The sequence below is a fragment of the Nylanderia fulva genome, unplaced genomic scaffold (genome assembly GCF_048542155.1).
Source record: "Nylanderia fulva isolate GAGA-0341 unplaced genomic scaffold, ASM4854215v1 Scaffold36, whole genome shotgun sequence".
Taxonomy (NCBI): Eukaryota; Metazoa; Arthropoda; class Insecta; order Hymenoptera; family Formicidae; genus Nylanderia; species Nylanderia fulva.
The window spans coordinates 1,215,293-1,236,571 of record NW_028190433.1 but is presented as its reverse complement, the minus strand read 5'-3'; the positions used below and the strand labels follow the sequence as shown (position 1 = coordinate 1,236,571).

The following is a 21,279-nucleotide window of genomic DNA, read 5'->3' as shown; positions in this document are numbered from 1 at the left end:
GAACTTATCTCGCGACGAAAGTGGGTTTCACACGATGATTCATAAAAGATTAAATCGAAGATAATCTATTTTTAATATACACATAATATTCGAGAAAAATAAGTATGCGAGAAAAAAAATCCAAATTTTTTTCTCGCTGCTCTCTTTCAATTCGACGGAGTAAAAAATTGCAGCAATATAGAGTACCTTTAAGATTGCACAGAGAAAATTATATACGACAGACACAGGAAACGATCTTGACTCGAAAGTTAATAGGCTTAATCTGGCTCTCTGGCACCTTGTAAGTCTGTTGCGATTGAGCTTATTATATTCAAATTGCAACTTGATATATTTCACGCATATTCCGACCAATTAACGCACAATTGTAATAAAACGATTTAATAATGTTACGCGCTAGATATTTTTATGTAAACATTTTTTATAGGATTTTAATATAAAAAAATTTTTATTTAAAGGTAAAAATTAAATCATTTTTAATGCCACATGATACCGAGTCATTTTCAATTTTAAGTTCTGCATTTTGTGCTTCCGTGAATAATTTTTCTCCATAAATAGAAGATCGTTCTGTCTCGGAATAAAGCCGTGCAGAAAGACGTGATAAATAACATCGTTGCGCGGATCAACCATCCTTAATAACGCCATAGAAACGATTGAAAGAATTCATTTAAACGTTTGTGCCTCTGATAACAGACGAAACATGGGCCGGACACATGCGTTTTATTAGCTACTCTCTTTGTTGAATAAACGTAATTAAACGTGTGGATCTCATAATTACTGTCGCAGCTGCGATGTCTCGCGCGTCCCTGATGTATATCATCTGTTTATTTTTATTGATGTTATACTATGTCACGTTTTAATAGAGAGAGAGAGAGATATGTATCCATTTCTTTATCAGGATATCAGTTTTAATAAATATTAATTATGAATCGTTATGATGGACTTTTTTAATATTATATTATATTATCTATTTCTTTTTGTCTTCTTATATATAACATATCATATATCAATTTCTTTATCAGAATATCAGTTTCAAATATTAATTATGAATCATTATGATGGACTTTTTTAGCCACACAACACAAGTGAGCTAAATAAAAATAATATCATTGTTTCATAGCTGATGTCATTTTGATAATCAAAGTCACAACATTATTTGTCAGTTCATTAATTTTATGTAATGATTTAACGAAAATTAAATCTTGATACAATTTCTAAAAAAAATTAATTAGCCACTTCTCTCACATGATTAATTTTATTCATTATTCCAAATGTAAATTTGTCACAAAATGCATATTGGAGAGTAAAAATAATTGACTAAAACTAGCATAATATTTCGTTTATTAAATTTACTACGTTTCGACCATGTGGTTGTGGTCCTTTTCAAGTGAACACTAAAATATATAATTATTAATATACGCAATTCAATATATGACAAAAATTGAAACAATAAACTAAAATTACTTACAATATATATCATTAAATTAAATCTTCATATTAGTAATACTTTTATATAATTTATAGTTTAATAATTATCGAACAGTATTACTATATATATATATAATATGAAGATTTAATTTAATGATATATATTATTGTAATTTTATTGTTTCAATTTTTGTCATATATTGATGTATGTATATTAATAATTATATATTTTAGTGTTCGCTTGAAAAGGACCACAACCACATGGTCGAAACGTAGTGAATTTAATAAACGAAATATTACGTTAGTTTTGATCGATTATTTCTACTCTCCTATTCTAATAACTATAGTGATAAGGATTAATAATTTGGGAATTATTGAAAATGCATATTGCACCGTGCGAGTCTGTAAATTGCAAACTTTCAACTTGCGGTATGCACAAGTATGGTTTAAGGTGACGTTAGAAGAAAGATTAACTAGTTCGTCCCGAGCATTTGTCATTCTATCTCCTTACAAGATTCGCACGGCGTGTAATCGGTGCGATTAATTGATGGAAAACTAAAGAACGGAAATGGAGTGGTATATCACGACACGCGTGCGCGCGATCTCCTTGTTTTCCTGGGACGAAGAGCAGAAGGTCGGCGCACCTCTTACCTTCGCGGATGGATCACTAGGCTCTCCGCGAATAGAGTTAGCGATAGACGTGGTTACGCAATGCCTCGTGATTTCCATCGCGAACGTTCCAGCCTTTGATTACTGACCCAGCCCAAGAGAGATGCCGCCGACAGCATTTTTCTTATAGCGTTCAACAATCCTTGATATATCACGTTTTATTGTACAGGATACTTCAAGTATATATTTCACTTAATACGCGAAATAATATTTTTTTCGTTTAATTTTTGTCCATTTAAAACGCTTCGCTCTTTAAATACATTATTTGCTCTATATATGCTCTATATTAAAAAAAAAAATTTTTTTCCACCAAAAAAGGCAACGATGTAGAATTATTACAATTTTTTTAGATTTGAACAATAGAAAAATGAAACTAGATTTTCTTTATATTTTTGAATATACGTCATATTTTTATATAAATATCAAAAACTATTTCTCTATGCTTTATATATTTAAAAAAAAAATTTTTCCACCAAAAAAGGCAACGATGTGGAATTATTACAATTTTTTTTAGACTCGAACAACAAAAAAATGAAACTAGATTTTCTTTATATTTTTGAATACGTCACATTTTGAATAAACGTCAAAAACTGTTCGATCCGAAATTTAAAAAGTAATAGAATTTCCGATTCTGCAGTTCTGTTTTACGTAATTTCCCGGAAAGGCGAGTCATTGAAAATCGAACAGGTGCTACAGAGAGCTATAAATGAAAATCGAACTGAACGAATAGCATTCCCAGCATGAAATTTCTCCGCGGTCGATAGCTATTGTTACATCATCCGCATCCTTTCACAACGCGTCGCGCTTTATTGCCGATAACAATAGTAGTAGTGGGGTACAGCGGCTTTAATAGATTTCTTTATTAAATTGGCTACGAGAAGCCAGGAAAGTAAGGTAGATACAAATCAGTTTCACGTATTCGATAAAATAACTATTTTACTTGCTATTGTTTTATTTTTGTGCAAAAGTTTATTATTACTCTTTTATGAAGAAATTCGTCGAAAATATATATAATTTAAATTTATTTATTGTCTATTAAATTAGAATTAAATTTATAAAATATTTATGAACTAAATAATTTATTATTTAGAACAACATGTGTGCAATTTTAATACTTTTATACATAATATTTGCGAAATGATTAAATTTAAAATTAACAAATTTATATAGGTAAGATATCACGAATTTTCTAAAGATACAGGCAGTGTTTATCATTTTGTGACGGTTCAAAGGCCTCATTTATGACATTCATAAACATCGTTTGGCCGCATTTCTATATTCAACCACAGATATACATATATATGAAATATACATGATGTTCGATTTTTATGGTAAAAAATCAAAAGGCTAAATATTATAAATAATTATAAACAATCAATTTGACGAAGAAATGTCATCTTTTTCGAAGATGATCATAATATATAAAATAAATACATTTTAGATGAAAAAAAATTAGAGACCTACTCGCATTAAATTATATTTGAATTTTTTTCTGAGAGTTGATTAAATTGAAAAGTTTGAAGAGAGAAAAGTTGAGAATCTCATATAGAGGTACTTTACACCTACGCAAAATACTCATTTATGGGAACGAAACCCACACAAGCTTCATTCGACTTCAGAAAGCTTTTCGATTAAATACGTTCATTCAATAAATCACGTTGTATTCTTTCACTTTATGTTTCATTAGTCCACCATTTATATAAAAGTATTGTATAAAACTTTTACTCTTTTATATCCACATATAATAAATTTTATATAAATATATTTACCTACTATATTATTATTTTATGTATTGTTGTGTGTATATTATAATTTTTAAAAATTATTATTCACGCATATTAAAATTACAATTTTAGTACGATATAATGGAACTAATGGAAAATGCATTTCTTTCTCGTTACAGTTCCTTCAAAATTTAGGCAAGGTCGATCGAACTGCAGACGATATATTCGATGAACATCTACAGAATTTTACGAGGCAGCAAAACTCCGCCAACAGACTGCAAAAGGAGTTTAACAATTACATCAGATGTGTTCGAGGTAAGGCGCGTCCTTCCTTTAAACGATGGTCATTTTTTATTAAGCGAACTAACGCTCCTGATTTAGATGTGCATAAATGTACAGGAAAATACTAAGCTTATATTAATAAAAAAAAATGAAATAGATTTATAATTGAATTTACAATTTTTAATATTTCACTAAAAAGATTTTTTTTCATTTAAATGTGGCAATAATTATATTTAATCTCGTCGGCAAATGTATGGTGACATTTGTCAACGAGATTAAATATCTTATTAACCTTTGAGTAATTAGTATTTATTTATCTACTCAACCTGTAACATATTATATGAAATATATTGATGTGGCATTAAAACTTTATATAAAGCAGTAATTTAGCAATAGTTAGGAGATTAAACTAGCATAAAAAATTCAAATTGCATCATAGTCACAAATTACAGTAGAAGCAATTCTATTCATACATTACTCATTTTTTTTAGCAAAAGAAGTCAATATCTTGAATAGCTTTATAATTCAATAATATTTTTTCGATTTATTATATTTAATTAGATATTGTATGTAAACATATATATATATATATTAGTTTATTAAATTTAATTAGACATATAAACACATAAATATGTATAGGTTTCTTTAAAAATACAAATTTATACAAAAATATTAAATATATTTTTCGTGAATTTCAAAAAATTTTGATGTACTTTTTGACTTTTATCTATATGATCAGCGTTTGAATTAACTGATTTCTGCGAAACGCGATATTAAAAGAAAATAATTGTTCGGGCAATCTTGCGTTACCGTGACCTGGTTGTTTTAAATTCATATGGAGGTTGACTTACTTATGTACTTTGTCCTCGTGTTTTTTTGCGAATTACAAAGATAATACGTATCTATCAATACACGCGTTTAGCTCGATAAATTGCAATATTATCCCAGATGCATTCTGAATTCATTGCAAGTTCCTATATATTATGATATAAAAATTACTTTAAATTTTAAAGAGTTATACATACATATAATTATAAGTGATTCTCTATTACATAATAAATGTCAAAAAATGTTATTTAAAAACTTCGTTCGCTAATATTAAATTAATTCGGTTAATTTAATGAAAGCCTGTTATGGTCAATCGGAAAAATCATTGTTTATCTTCCAACACTTTTATCACGGATGAATGACGAATGGATGAATAACGAGTAGACATTGAATAATGACCGCGCAGACTTACCATCAATTATTATCGGAAGGAAGCGATGTAATATTTTAATCGCTTGTATATTCAATAATGCACGTAGGCATATCTCCCACGTATCACACATGCACATAAAACGACGATCTTAAGACTCGGCAGAAATAAATTCTCCGCGCGTAATTCGCAGTCGGTCTACCCGAAATATTAAACAGTCTGCCGTGATAATATATTTTAGATAAGATAGCAATATATATACGCGAGCATATACGTAAGTATGCATCACCAGCTGAATAATTGATACGCCGTAGTTATGAAAATTGATAAAGTCAATTTCGTGAATTTTCCAATACTCTGGATGATAACAAAATAATTATGTATGTACACCAAAAAAAAAGAATTATTAAATTAATAAATATTTATCTCAATGCTGCCTAATAAATCATTTATTTGAAACAAAGATTTATCTGTTTTGAAAAGGATTTTCTTATATCAAATAAATATTTTTTACATCAAATCAATATTATTATAATAGTTTCAAATAAATAATTTATTAGACAGTCTCGAAATAAATATTTATTCGAATTCAATCAATTTTGTTTTAGTGCATTTATCAATTTCTCGATGTCCAGATTTTAACAGAAAATTAATTACACTTGCGCTACCCCTTTTATACGAGATTTAATATTATATTTTATAATGAAAATAATTGACAAGAGTATAATCCATATATCGTAATATATTATTGTAACAGAAATCCATTGTAATATCAATTATTATTTGCACTAATATCATATATATAAATTTGTTATTATATAGGAGAAAATTTTATATATACATAGATATTGATGTCAATCTTAGGTGACGCTAAAGAGCTTTCACATCTCTGAGGTATTTCTAACTGCTTCTCGGATTATATACTTTAAAAGTTGAAGACCTAAGGGTGCACTCGTGATTTCTATCTCTCTTATTTTAATAGCGAGCCTCGACACTGACGAGACTGACAAACACGCGCGAAATCAATAGTAGAAATGTCATTCGATCTTTAATCCCACTCGAGTTAGTCGCGAACAACGTTTCTATATACTTGGTCGAACCAGCGACGTCGATATTTGCAAACGTTTTACAATTTCCAATTTATAAATATAATGCATTTGATTTTTTATTTTTTTTTTTGTAATTGAAATTATATACATATACAACTAATATATAATATATAATTAGTTTCCTCTTTATGTTCTAATAAAATAAAAAATCAGGGATGTAGGAAAAAATGTACACGATTCGCAGGTGCCGTTAAGCAAATGCAATCGCGATTTCCTCAAACGGGAGTATTAATTTTGGAGCATTCCAGAATCCGCGTTAATGGCTCTCAGCTTTCCTTCTGTCGCTCGAAAAGCGGGACGCAACGCGCATAAATACCCGCATGCGGAAGCCGAATGTGAAATCTGTCGATAAATAGTCGGCGAGTTTCGTCGCCATAAAGTCGCGGTAACGTTAACGGGAAAAACACGACGAAAGTGCATGTTCAACGTATTACAAGTCGTATCGCCGACGATTCATCGTCGCAATTTTTATCATTACGCGCTCCGTGTCCACAAGTCCAAGTTCCAGGTGATGAACTAAGGGGAAAAAAAACTAACGACCACGTGCACATAGCTCGTTGGCTACAAATTGAAGACCTAAGACTTGAAAAAAAATAATTACGCTAAAAATTGCGGTAGTTGCTTACCGTAATTTGCACTAATGTTAAATTAGCGCTCGTGAATGATATCTTCAATGATTATCGTGATTCAATTTTATATGCATATAATGTAGCATTAATCAAAATTGATTTATAATGTAATTTTATTTAAGAGATATAGCGGCGCATTAACTTTATTTAATTATTTTTATTTTAAATAATATGATTATTTTATACGCAGTGAATTTTTCAGAATACTCATAATTTTTTCGTACTTATGTACACAAAGAGAATTTTCTCCTAAAATTTATCCTGAAAATCATGGTAATCAGCTGATTGTGAGACAATATGGTATTGGAAGAACTTTATAAGAGTTTCTCTGATTAAATATTTTACCACAATAAAAAATACTAAAATATACCATAATAAGGTATAAAATATTTTTAGTTTGATTAATTTTACTATGTACATATTAATATTTTTTATTGTGGTAAATATTAATCAAAGAAGCTTTTATATTCTTGCAATATCATATTGTCCTACGATTACCATAATTTTCAGGATAAATCTAAGAGAAAATTCTCTCCGTGTATTTTCCTTGAATCATTGATATTTTCTCCTAGAATATAACTTGATTTATTTTACTAGAACATATAGAGGAAACTAATTGTAATACATATTGGTTATATATGTATATGATTTCAATTACAAAAAAAATTAAAAATCAAATGCATTATATTTATACAGTAATCCAACCAAAACTCTTTTTTGATAAAAGAGCAATGTTATAGTATTTAAAAATAATGAGACATCGATTTATAAGAGGTGAAAAGAAGTAGAAGAGATCAACTCGACATAGAATTCTGATTTCATATCGTTTCGTTATGATTCGAATTAAATACTCGTCAACGCGAAATCCAACGCGAATGACAGCCACTTCGCAACTTTTGCAGCGAGCTAAAGCGAGGAATTTGTTAACAACCGCCTTATCGCCTCAGGTGAATGTACGAGAAGAGGTTTAGATGTAGGTCAGGAAAGTAGTCACCCGCGTCGTGTGTATTCCTGAAGTAAAAAGACACGTGTCACCTGTGAAAAATCGGCGTGAAAAAGTTTCTCCACGACTTTACAAAATAGCTTCGTGTCTCTCCTAATGACCGCATTATGAGTCTTTGAGTTTGAAAAAGTTTTTTCTCTATTAAAAATTAGTCTCGGCTATGCGCGACAGTTTCACACATTCATAGCAATAATTAAAAAGACCTTAATTAAAAAAAAGCGAAAACCAATGCTTGCATTTAATTTTTCAGCTGTGCAAGCTGCCTCGAAGACGCTCATGGATTCGTTGAACGAAATTTACGAGAGCCAATGGACTGGACACGATCTGTTGTACGTGCAAGCACAAAATCTCGACATGCTGTGGCAGGATTTCACTCACAAGCTCGCGGACCAGGTTCTCGTGCCACTCAACACATATCAAAGCCAATTCCCAGAGATGAGGGTACGTTACATTTTTTTACAATTACATTAAATTGCGATTTTTTATCGACGATAAAATAAAATTTATTTTGTTGCAAAATTTTTCAGGAAAAATAGATATAATATATAGACTCGATATTTTAATGAAAATTAAATTAATATACAAATTAGTACTTTTTCTTTTTCTCTTTTACATACTTGCTAGATCATACCATTTTTATATCTTGACTCATCCATTTTAATAAATGCTTGTTTATACTTCCTTTATAATGAATAGGAAATGATACTGCAAAGTCATTGAGATATTATTGTAAAGATAAAAGCACATAGATAAAGAATTTTTTCCCTACATCTTATACAATTTTTATGATAATGTGTCTTGCATCAACGCTTTCAAGTTTTTATTTGTTTCTAGAAAAAAGTCGACAAGCGCGGCCGGAAGCTGGTAGATTACGACAGTCAAAGACACAACTTCCAATCCCTGCAGTGCAATCCAAAGAAGAGGGACGAGCTCAAAGTGTCCCGAGGGAAGGAACTGCTGGAGGAGGCGAAACGTACATACGAGCAACTAAATTCCGAATTGCACGACGAATTGCCGGCGTTATATGACTCGCGCGTTCTTTTCCTCGTCACTAATCTGCAGACGCTCTTCGCCGCGGAGCAAGTGTTTCACACTGAAAGTTCCAAGGTAATCTAATTTATAGTTGCCTGAAAGAAGCGTGAATCTCGGTGTAATAGAATTAGATTTAATTTAACAGAATTTTAATACATTTTATATATTTTTTATATTATATATATATATATTTTTATATTTTCATATATTTTATATTTTATCGAATTTTTTAAAATCTTGGATATATGTATAAGAAGATTGCAATGGCATTTTTATATCTTTTCCATTCGTGTACCTAGGTATATTCGGAATTAGAAGCGATCGTCGATAAATTGGCTAATGAAAGTCAGCGAGGATCTTACACGCTTAAGAAGAACACGGAACTTCCATCGCCGAAATCGCCTAACGCGAACTCGTCGTAAGTAAACCAATTCTGTAAAGTTAAATTTATAATATAGATATAGAAATTATATAAAAAATAATATATTGAAAGATTATTTATATAAAACAGAGTTTAAATCCGAATTATATAAAACGCAAGATGTAACGTTGCTAAAAGTATAATTAGTAATACAAAATATAATATTTTGAATAAGAATTGTTGCATAAAACACGATAATAATTATATATACCAATAATAGTAATTATACAAACAAAATGTATTAACAGAGACATAAGAGTTACATAATTCTGATTTGTTTCAGCCTAATAATCAACACGCAACCATCACAGAACAATATTTCAGGAGGTAATTATTCTATCACGTTTTTATTCAAGTTTGTTTTGTACGCGTCGCGTGTACTAATTACATACATGTTGCACTAATACATGCATGTCTTGTAACGTTCTCGCTACGCGCGTAGAACAGACACAGGACTTGTCCCCGACGGCTTTGACAAGACCATGTTATGGCTGGCCATCCAGTTTTTTGAGTGCGCTTTCTCTCGCGTGTTTCAGCTTTGGATGATACCGCGCCCGCCGCCAGAGATACGTCGCCGACCACCCAGATAAACGGCAACGCTAACAGCAACGCTAACAGCAACGCTAACAGCAATGCTAACAGCAATGATAATTCTCTCAATAATCAGGATGCGTCGCCACAGAACGCGGTCCCGCCTTCCAAACAAGTCGAGGAGCTGTACGATATTCCAGTTGGTAAGTCGCTCGCGTAACTTCAATTTGTAAATGTGCTTTTCTTCCTAACAAAGTTTGTCGAATATGTATAAGATGATGTCGAGACAAACTTTGTGAACAAACTTTCTCAATAGTTTGAATTGAATTTTTTCTCTCATAGATTTTTTTCATATTTTTCTGCAATTATAAATAAACAAGTTTCGTTAAAATAAAATAATTAAATTACAGTTTACAAAAGTAAACTAAATGCATGATATTTTATAATCGTTGATTAATTTGTTTTCGCAAGATTGAGGTCAGTGTATTGTTTCAAATATACGTAACACATGGCACAATTAATCGAATGTTATTAAATTTGCAGCATCGGATTATTAATGTAATATTAGTATACCTGCCCCTTTGTGCATGGTCTTGCCGAAACAAGAAGATCGTAACGAATTTGATCTAGTTGTGGAATGAAAAATGTTAATGTATAGATATACACATATATATATATATATATATATATATATATATATATATATATAAAGTATGAAATTTTGCACATAAACATTTGGTACATATCAAAGTCTCCATGCGAACAAAATCACAGGCAGGTCCATGACTAACGGGGCGGACTCGGTCGTTCTAGAAGCGGAATATGAAAATGCTACCAATTTCTCTGTAGGGGCGACCACCGACAATCTGCCGCCGGGTGTTTTGTACAGGGTTAAAGCGACTTATAAATACAATCGCGAGGACGTGGACGAGCTGTCGTTTGACGTCGGCGAGATCATTCGCGTTGTGGAATATGATGATCCCGAGGAACAGGTTTGTAATGAATCGAACTGTATACAGCTCGTGAAAATATCTGACGCTAAAGTTAGATCTCTCTCTTATACTGTTGCATTTGTTTGCAGGAAGAAGGATGGTTGATGGGTATCAAGGAAGGCACCAACGAGAAGGGTATGTTCCCAGCAAATTTCACGAAACCGCTGTGAGGGCTGTAGTCGGTTCGCCATTCACACTCCAATGCTCACCAGAGACAGCGTATTTTACTTTAAGGTAGAAAGAGTCACGTTATTAAATGGGAGATACATATTATAAGAGGAGTCGCGCGCGATCATTCGACGTATATAGGTAAAAGCGAATTGAAAAGAGTCAGGCGACGGGCTGCAGGAGGCGTAAGGGGGAGGGGGCGGGGAATTCGATAAGATAGTTATGCTGGACGGTACTGCGGAGAGAATCAATCACCCCAAAGTGCCTTTAACCCAGCCACTGTCTGTGCCAACATTCACTCTTATTCGTCAAAAATGTGGGATTAAATCTCTCATATCAAACGAGTACGAATACACATTTTGAAATAATAATCAAATGAGATATTTAAGCGACTAATATATTGTAACACACACATATACAAACAAACACACGTTACATGTACACAACGATATACATTACTATAATAATATAAAAAAAAAACACGAAAGGTATATATTAAATTAATATTATTTTATGAAATTGTACATAGATCTATATATTACTTAAGAGTATTTTACGAGATAACTTTGTGGCCGCTGAAAAGAGAGGATCACTAAGAGATATATATCTTAAAGTTTAAGAGCGACGTGTGTGAAAAGCCCCTTCTCATTCAACGAGAGGTAAGCCGTAAAATTTTCAAGGTCCAACTACGTATCTGCATTCGTAAAATATAAGATTCTACATTATTTACTCGCCTACAGTTCAAGATTCTAGCGATAGATCCCATTAAACTTCTCGCCAAATGCCAAATTTTTCAACGACGTAATAATAGATATCGTGATCAGGTGATACGTAAGAGAAAGATGAATATTACGATGTATAAATGAGATGAGTATAGATTTTTGAGTTATTTATGCTTATTTTTTTCTGTCTTTCCCCTTTTTGGAGTATAAACTTTATCAATGAAATATTTTGCAAGTTTTATTCACTTGTATTCGCAATTTTATGTATATGTATGTAGAAAATTGGGCAGCGACAAGAGAGCGTTTATTATTATATTATTATTATTATTGTTATTATTATCGCTATAATTATTATCGCTCCCGTATCTATTCATGATGAAGTAGAAAACGAATACGTAACAAACCGAAACTTTTGTAGACTCGATCAATACTCGTTAGATCTGCCGAAAATAAACTTGTATTCACATCTTGTGTAATAAATAGTGTTCTAATAATATATACATATATACTTACAGAATAGCATTAAGAGAGAATATCAATTTCAGCTTCTTTACTTGATATATTGTGTGTCTGTTTATTTGATTATGCTATAAAACGCGCAGAAAATATAAGAAAGTTGGATTGTTCCTTTTATAAAAAAGGCTACTTTCGAGGATTGATCCATTGTCACACTAATAATTTAATAGAAGCTATTAACAAGTTTTGTGATTTTATCGAGTTTCCCCTGGTAAAAATATTAAGTTGAAAAATATCATAAAATTCAAAAAGGAAAGAAAAAAAAAAGAAATTTTATATATAAAATATATGTGTGGAATTTGTATTCGAAAGATCTTGAATGGATTATTTCATTCCTTTGAGCTTGCAATTTAAATTACATGTGCAATATTAATTATATAATTATACCATCAAAGTATTTATACCAAGTGGGAGATGTGCATTTAAATATTAAGAACGTATAAAAAAAAGAACAAAAGAAATTTATTCACTAATTATCCACCGGATATTTTTTGATAACGTATACAAATACCTGATAATTCAAAGATGTTATTTAATGTAAAATATCAAACATGAAAGTTGAAGCAATATGTCTTCATCTTTTTAATGCATGCATTAATACAATATAACATATAATAAATTATGTTATATTATATTAACATACAGACGGTAAAAGACTTTATGCGCTCATAACGTAATCTATATCTATAAAGTTTACCGAAAGATTCGCAGATTTAGTGTAGCAGTGGAGCAACCGATCGTTATGTCATTTGTCATTTTTACGTCTTGTTATTTTACTTTATTGAAACAAAGTCAGTCGTATCTTTATAACCTTACGAAATGTATCATATTTATCGCTTAATTGTCTTTTGCAAAAGATGATTATATAATAAATAACTACTGGTTTGTAATATATATATATATATATATATATATATATATACAGCGCGTTAATATTTAGAACGTAATTTATTAGCCTACAATAAATGTATCGTTCCTAAGTATCCATTGACCAGTATCCCAAGAAATTTTGAAGAAAATACGATCAACAAGTAAAAGCACACGCAAATGCCACATGTCAACCTCTAACATATCCTTCATTGACGGCGTAGGTCTACTTAGAGAGAGATATGGCTGATGAGATAATCAGTAAGCGATTCCAAATTTGAATTTTGTAACACATTAACATATATGATAACTTGTATATTTTTTATCACACATTTGCATCAGCAAAATCATAATATTTATTCTAGAGATAAACTCAAGTAAGACGTATGAGATATGTCGCAATCTTGCGAACGAAATCCTCATTCGAGATGGAGCAACTCCTACATTCATAAATACTCTTCTTTGCATTCTGCGCCAACATCAGAGGAAGAAAAAGCTTCACGAGCCCATTCACCCCTTCTGACCTCTACGCATTCGCATCTGCTGGCTCAAGAAAAACTCACATCCGCTTGCTGCATTTGCTGCGAACAGTGCAACGGATTAAAATCGTCGAGGCGTTCAGCGATTATTAATTATAAGGCATTTAATTTATATTTATGAATACGCTTAGCGCTATGACATTTAGAATGCAATCCTAGAATTTGTAACGGACGTATCTTTTTTACATAGAAATCGCGACAATTGCAGGCAACTCTACAAGTATATTTGATAAGGACCCAAGTGGAAGAGGCTGCGATGGACGATAAACAGACGACCTTGATGCAGCAGCTGAGCTTAATCAGCAATGTATTCGAAGCCGCTGTTCAACATATGCAATCCTTACAAGTGTCGTATCTCGCCGCGAAAAGAGTGTTCGATATGAGTCACGCCATACTCGCACGTCATTCTTCTTCGAGTGCAAATTACACAAACAATGATTTCGTATCGTATCACGAACAGGTAATTTTTAAGCGCACTTAATTTCACGCTTTTATATTTCAAAATTACGAAAATTAATGTTGATCTGTAAATATTAAATACAAAGAAAGAAACAAAATTAAATTAGTTTAATTTTCAATTACTCCAATTCAATTTTAATAGTAGGATTGAAAAATTTTATATTCCGTTTTTATAAACCTTTAAAAAAATTTGGCTTATATTCACTTTCAAAGATATCAGCTCTTTCATCTTCAAACACAAAATGCTATTTTGTTGTGAAAGATTATTTTAAATTTCTTTCTTTGGATTGTATATAAATAAAAGCTCCCCACCATAATTCCTTCATCCAGATTGAGATTGAAAAAGAAAAAAGGATGTCAAATTTGCGAGAATTGGTGGAATGCTATTCCAAAAATATTATTTTCCCTAAAGACATGTGTGCGCTATTGGACGATCATTGGGATAAAAGGAAAGACTTTTCCCTCGCATCCGCGAATTTTAGGAATTTGCTGGAGAACTCGAGACTGTCTGTATCGCAGATGGAGAAGCTGCAAAGACAACACGATAGGATTTTGAAGGATTTCCAACAAAGCAGATTGCTCTTAAATAAGGAATTACCAAAGATAATTAACTTGTATTTATCATATTTTATTATTAACTATATATAATTAAATATAAATTAAAATATTAAAAAGAGAGAGAACTTCATCAAAATTGGCTCTGAAATTAAAGGCGGTTGGAAGCCCTTCAACAATTTTGTCACAAGATTGCGGAATTGTTTGGTGATGTAAACTATAATATGCATGCTGCGAATTTGTTCGAATTAATCTCAATGAATTTACGTCAAATTGATACAGACACAGGTAATAATATTTAAAAAATATATATTTGTTAAAATGATATATATAATATTAAGAAAAAAATCGATATACAGCAATTTAAAATGTTTATATAGAGAGAAAAAGAGAGTAGATGAAACATTTATATAAAATATTGTTTATATATTTATGTATTTTTTCGTGTTGTAACAAGTATATATAAACTGCGAATAATTTTTTTCTATTTAATTATTATTTATGTCATTTATATTTAGGAAAAGTCATTCTTCACGAGGAAGAAACAAATAAAGAAATATGCGAAAAATGTAAAGAGAATCACACGGATAAAAAATAAGCACAAGCAAGACGTTTCTCAAACATATTTTAGAATTATTGATTAATTAAGGAATTGAATTAAGTCTTAGAAATCTGTCGGAATTATGGGCTTCGTGAAGCCTCACATTCGAAATAACTTAATCCACTCATCGTACAATGGTAATGGTTTTGTGACATGTGTTTTCTCTAAGACGCAAAAAAAGAAACGATGCATGTAAATTCGGATGAAAAAAAATCAACAGATTTTTATGCTATATTTAATGTTCTCGATTTTAAAAATATTAATTTATAATTTAGGTTTTATTCCATATTTTTTACAAAACGATATTCAATGTAAATTAAGTATAGAATGAACAAATTGTACAATGTTGATAGTATTTTTTTCAGCATCAAGCGTAACTCCTACGCAAATATTCATATACATAAATTTTGCTAAATAAATCGCAAAAATTGAATCAAGATTTGGAGCAGGACAATTAACAGGAGTACCTGAAAATTAAGACTAAATCAAAAATTCAATATCAATTTCCTTCGAGGGAAACGAAAAATAAAAAGAACAAAAAAACACGCGAAAGAAGAAGAAGAGTAACTAGAATAAGACAAGAAGAAAGAAATTGAATTTTCGCGCGCCTTCGAGGCGCCACCTGTCAAAGCGGTCGGTACGTCAGGGAGTCGGGCGACCACAGCGCCACAGTCATTCCGTCCACCGTGCGTCCTCCCCGGCGGGTGGCGGCCGCGCCTCCTCCTACTCGGCGATTTTAATCTCGTTAGCGGACACGTGCGCGCCCCCCGCGCCCTTACGGTGATACGCAGCGGCAGCCGCAGCCACGAGCGGACCGAGAGAGAGAGAGCTAGCTCGCCGTGTCGCCGGGGCTTCGCCAATCTGGTTTGGTCTAACAGGATTTCTCGGCTCGCGCGACGCTTCATAAAAGCTGCGCGCCGGACGGGCGCGGCGCGTGTCGCAAGGAGGAGTTGTTCCGCTAGTGAGGTGTGGGCGCTCGTGCAGCAGCAGCAGCCAACGGCAGCAACATAGAAACAGACAGAGATAGAGAGAGAGAGAGAGAGAGAGAGAGAGAAAGTTAATGTGTGCGAGAGAGGTGGATGGAGACATCGCGGTAAAACTCTCTCGTGGTTGTCGTCGTTGACGTGTCGTATGCCGCCTTCGTCCTCGTGTCTTGGAGTTCTCGGAGCAGCAGCAGCAGCGGCGGCGACGACGAGGGAGCGGGACGGAGAGAAGAAGCGAAAGAGAAAGAGAGAGGGCGCGAGAGAGAGGAGGGAGACGGAGCGCCGGTGGGTTACCACACCCAACACCGCGCGCGAGCCGAACGTCGCCTCTCTCTAGCCGCGCCGTGCGTCTAGTAGTCGTCCGCGGCTGAGAAACGCGCGCCCGCCATCCATCGTCCAGGGTGTACACACGCCGAGCAAGTGCGCCAAAAGTATCCATCCACGGAGGGGGAAGAGAGTAGAGAAGCAGAGAGAGGAAGCAGCGAGTGTCGTGTACGTGTGTCTATCTATCTGTCTCTGCCTGTGTATGTGTAAAGAAGAAGGTATATAGGTGCGAGAGAGAGTGAGAACGAGACGGACCTCGCCCTCCTCGTCGTCGGGAGATCGCGTTTTACACGTCGTGTCCGTGGGAAAGGCGAAACGTGCGCAGTGATTTACATGTGTGCGTGAGCAATCATCGGAGACAGATATATATATATATATATATATATATATATATATATATATCGTCGGTGGGAGAGAGAGACCGAGGCAGAGGACGAGCGACCGCGCGAGAGCTCGCAGCGGAGGACGACAGACAGGCGGCGCGAGGGGCTCGTGTGCGTGCGCGTAGACGCGCGTTGATGCGTCGCTGGCGTCGTCGAGCCCCGCCAGGAGCAGCGGCGCTGCATAGACGCCGCCGTCGTTGAGAGGAAAACACGGGTGCGTCGCCGGGGACGTTTCCCCGTCGTCGCCGTCGCCGTCGTCGCCGTCGCCGTCGTCGTCGTCGTCGTCGTCGTCGTCGTCGTCGTCGTGGTGCCGGTGGTGATAGTGTTGGCAGTGCTGGTGGTGAAGGAGTAAGTGCGACGCCGTCATCGTCGTCGTCGTTGGGGGTGGTGGAAGGTGGTGTTTTGACAGTTCTGACAGTTGGAGGGAACGAGAGAGAGAGAAGACGGGGACCACGAGGACGGCGACGAGACGTCATCGTCGTCGTCGCCGCGGTGGCGAGATAGCAAACCATCCCCGTCGTCTATTCGGATCTCGACGACCCAGGGTTCATCGGCAACGAAGATCGCCGCCGGTCGGCGAGCTGTCACTTTGCTGTCACTTTGCGCCTTCTCCTTTACTAATTCTCCGCCTATACGTCGTCGACGATCTTCCTTTCTTCGTGCCTCTTCTTCGTCGTTCTTCCACCACCTCCTCTTCTTCTTCTCGGCCGGCACCGCTTCCTCCGTCAAAGGAGGATTCCGTTGTCCTGAGCCATGGCGTGCTGCCTGTCGGAAGAGGCGAAGGAACAGAAACGGATCAACCAGGAGATCGAGCGGCAGCTGCGGAGGGACAAGCGGGATGCCAGGAGGGAGCTCAAGTTGTTGCTGCTCGGTGAGTCTTTATCAATTAAATATATACATATATACAGGGTGTGTCTAAATAAGTGCGATCAATTTTTCATCGTTCGTTGTCGAGGAATAATAATGATTCCTCGATATAAAACGTGTATTAAGAGGGAGGGAAAAATTCAGGTTTTATTTTTTCAAATATTAATAAATATCCAAACTTTATTTTTTTAATTTCTCCGAAATTTATTTTTGACGGAAAATCTAAATTTTTTGCACTTATTTGGATATTAATTTTTCCCAACCTAAATATGGAATATTACAGGGTGTGTCTAAATAAGTGCAACAAATTTTAGATGATTCTGTGTCGAAAATTAAGGAAGGTTTTTTATATATAAACGTGTATTCTCAAATTTCAGACAAATTAAAAAAATGAAACGGAAAATATTCACCAAGTTTAATTTTTTTAATTTGTCTAAAATTTGAACAAAAAATTTATTTTAAATTTGCTTGAAATTTGAGAAAAAAATCGAAAAATCTTAATTTTTAATCTAAACTTATTGTTAATCGTCTACTACAATTTTTCGCACTTATTTAGACACACCCTGTATATATTTTTGGTGAAGCCGGTGAAGGGTGACCGACCTATACAGAGTAGAGTGAAAAATTGCTGGTTCATTTGTTTCGTTCGCAAATTGATGTAGACCCCCGTGAATTGATTGATATAACCCGTTTAATTCCGGAAAATAACGCGTATAATGAAGCAGCTCGAGATGGCTAACTTTTGTATCGTCGTTTGTCGGGGAAGGTAAACGAGTAATTTGCCACTTGACTTGCCTCCCCGCTATCTATACACGATATATAAGCTGTGAGCATTAGTCGGAGAATATATTACGAAGCCGGTAAAAGCGAGGCGGCCAAGTCACCTCGTTCGCCTCTCGCGTTGAACAAACTAATGAAATAATGCATGTTGCTTTTTTTTCTATAAAAAGAGAGCGCGCGATAGATATCAAGCGTTAGAGCGGGATTTACATGAATCTGATAGAGAAATTAATAGCAAGTTTACACCTTACATTGTTCCAACCACAAAGAAAGTAGAATAGATATATATAGATATCTGCTTCTTTTTTTCTTGCAAGGAAATTTATTATATGTTTCATGGAGAGACGATAGTCTTTCTATTTTTCTAAAAAAAAAAAAAAAAAAAAATATTGATGATGTCATAAAATCTTACAATTAATTACAATGCTAGATATGCAGAAAGAATCGATAAAAGGGAAAGTCGTAATATGATGATATAGGTGTGGGTGAAAGTAACGTGTCATTTGACTTACCTCCTACTGGTTTCGTGTAAATCCGGCATTAGCGTCATCGAATGAGAATGAAAAAAAAAGAGCTTTGTAAGATTCGACGCGAAATCACAAAGCGTAATACAAAGTTTATTCGTTCCTTCTTTTTACATCTGTCTATAATTAAATCAAGAAATTATACAACGTGCACATCCAGCATAATTTGTCATAAAATTCCGTCTGCTTTTTTCCAATCTTTGGTGATAAAATCTTTCTAGCGACATTTTGTATAGGATTAATTAGAATAATATTAATAATAATATATACACGGAGAGAATTTTCTCTTATTGTTAGAATTTGCCTTGGAATTTATGGTAATCGTGGGACACAATTATTATATTTACAATTAGTATTGCAAGAATTTTACAAGAGTGTTTCTAATTAACATTTACCACAATAAAAATATTAATATGTACACAGTAAAATTAATGGAACGTATTTATATCTTATTGTAGTAGATATTAATATTTTTATTGGTGACAAAAATATTAATCAGAGAGACTTTTATAAAATTCTTCCAATATCATATTGTCTCACGATTACTAAAATATTTGATTTCCAAAATAAATTCTAAAAAAAAATTCTCTCTATGTACATATTATTATTAATATTATTATTATTAAATATTAATCAGAGAAATCTTTATAAAATTCTTCCAATATCATATTGTTTCACGATGACCATGATTTCCAAAATAAATTCTAAAAGAAAATTTTCTCTGTGTGTATGTGTTATTATTATTAAATAAATTAATATTCTTATTATTAAATAGTAGTCAGAGAAACTCTGAAAAAATTCTCTCCGTCTAGCGATGAAAATTCGTTTTTGCGGCACGACAAACGTGAAATTCGAGGAAAAACCGCGAAAGAAAAGAGCCGCGACGATGAATTCCACGATCGCGTTTTATTCCTAAGTGTCAACGATTATATACCCCGATTGACCCTACGTGCTCTCCTTTAGAGGAGTCGCTCCGCTCGGTTTCATTCATGCGCGTATCTCGCGAGCGGCCGCGTGCCGGCCAACGCCGACGCCGGCGCCGCCCGGGAGACGACGACATCCGCGCGTCACGTACGTTTCTCGTCTTGTGCACGAGGTCGATCGGCGCGGCCGGCGTGCGCTTGACAGCTCTCTCTCTCTCTCTCTCTCTCTCTCTCTCTCTCTCTTTGTTTCTCTATTCCTCACCCGACCGGCCGCCACGACATATCCGCTATGTGCCCGTATGCATACCATATTTTCTGAAAGCTAAAGGACGAGCCTGAACATTTTTAGGACTTTGTTGCAACGTTTCTTAATTAGTTTGCGGCCAAAAACTCATTCCGCAGCTATCAAAAATCAACACATTTTGCATATTTATTTTAATTATTTTATTTACTCATTTATATTATTTTTGAAACTGAATTCGACTGTGTTGAAACAAATCCTTGACGGCATATATTTGACATTAAAATGCTAAATTAAAAATAAAGGACAACATTGAGTTTTAAAAAATCTAAAGGACAGCTTGAAATAAATAGTTGATTTATTCATCTCTGAATTTTATTCGTATTTTAACTTCCATTTATAATAGTACGAGGCTTGCGAAGGCTTCCCCAGATTTTGTTCTCTCTGATATGTCAACTTTGAGCCTTTTTTTTTACTGCGGATCGGTAACACGAGCTCGCCAGCTCGGAGTTCTTTTGTGTCGCGCCGACTTTGCGTATTAAATTGCGCCTTGCTGATGAGAAGTCGTTGCGCGCTCGTTAAGCGCATTGTTTTCCTCCGGAATATATTCTTTGTGGCTTTTGCTCTATTCACACATGTGCACATATTACTCATCTTTTCCGTGAAATATGAAATCTTAGCTGGGCGTGTGTGCTCGAGAGATGCTCTCTTACAAGTTTACAATCTCGCGAGTTTATCATCTCTCGTTCGAGAGTGAATAACTCGAGCTTCTCGAGGTAAAAACTCTGGTAAACTAGTAAAATGTATTAATAG

General features: G+C 34.1%; 3 protein-coding genes across 10 annotated transcripts in view; all 3 read left to right on the top strand.

Moving 5' to 3' along the window:
- The window catches only part of Amph (amphiphysin), a 36,333-nt gene extending 23,933 nt beyond the window's left edge, over positions 1-12,400 (top strand). The window contains exons 2-9 of one of the 3 annotated variants that reach the window (XM_029317062.2): positions 3,997-4,132; positions 8,289-8,479; positions 8,873-9,145; positions 9,370-9,488; positions 9,775-9,818; positions 10,028-10,225; positions 10,797-11,014; positions 11,104-12,400. In XM_029317062.2, the coding sequence (XP_029172895.1) occupies positions 3,997-4,132; positions 8,289-8,479; positions 8,873-9,145; positions 9,370-9,488; positions 9,775-9,818; positions 10,028-10,225; positions 10,797-11,014; positions 11,104-11,184 (1,260 nt within the window). In that variant the 3' untranslated portion in view covers positions 11,185-12,400. The remainder of the gene's footprint in view (positions 1-3,996; positions 4,133-8,288; positions 8,480-8,872; positions 9,146-9,369; positions 9,489-9,774; positions 9,819-10,027; positions 10,226-10,796; positions 11,015-11,103) is intronic. The other 2 variants (XM_029317063.2, XM_029317064.2) reach the window with 2 other exon arrangements.
- Positions 12,401-13,422: 1,022 nt separating this feature from the next.
- LOC114941893 (uncharacterized) lies at positions 13,423-15,801 on the top strand. The gene is made up of 6 exons (XM_085485365.1): positions 13,423-13,548; positions 13,653-13,926; positions 14,017-14,286; positions 14,616-14,899; positions 14,998-15,128; positions 15,359-15,801. Exons 2-6 carry the CDS (start codon positions 13,681-13,683, stop codon positions 15,436-15,438), a joined length of 1,011 nt encoding a protein of 336 aa, XP_085341491.1. The 5' UTR covers positions 13,423-13,548; positions 13,653-13,680; the 3' UTR covers positions 15,439-15,801.
- A 320-nt stretch (positions 15,802-16,121) lies between these two features.
- The window catches only part of Galphaq (G protein alpha q subunit), a 46,432-nt gene continuing 41,274 nt past the window's right edge, over positions 16,122-21,279 (top strand). For 2 of the 6 annotated variants that reach the window (XM_029317048.2, XM_029317054.2), the window contains exon 1: positions 16,122-18,002. In XM_029317048.2, the coding sequence (XP_029172881.1) occupies positions 17,885-18,002 (118 nt within the window). In that variant the 5' untranslated portion in view covers positions 16,122-17,884. The remainder of the gene's footprint in view (positions 18,003-21,279) is intronic. The other 4 variants (XM_029317050.2, XM_029317052.2, XM_029317047.2 and 1 more) reach the window with 3 other exon arrangements.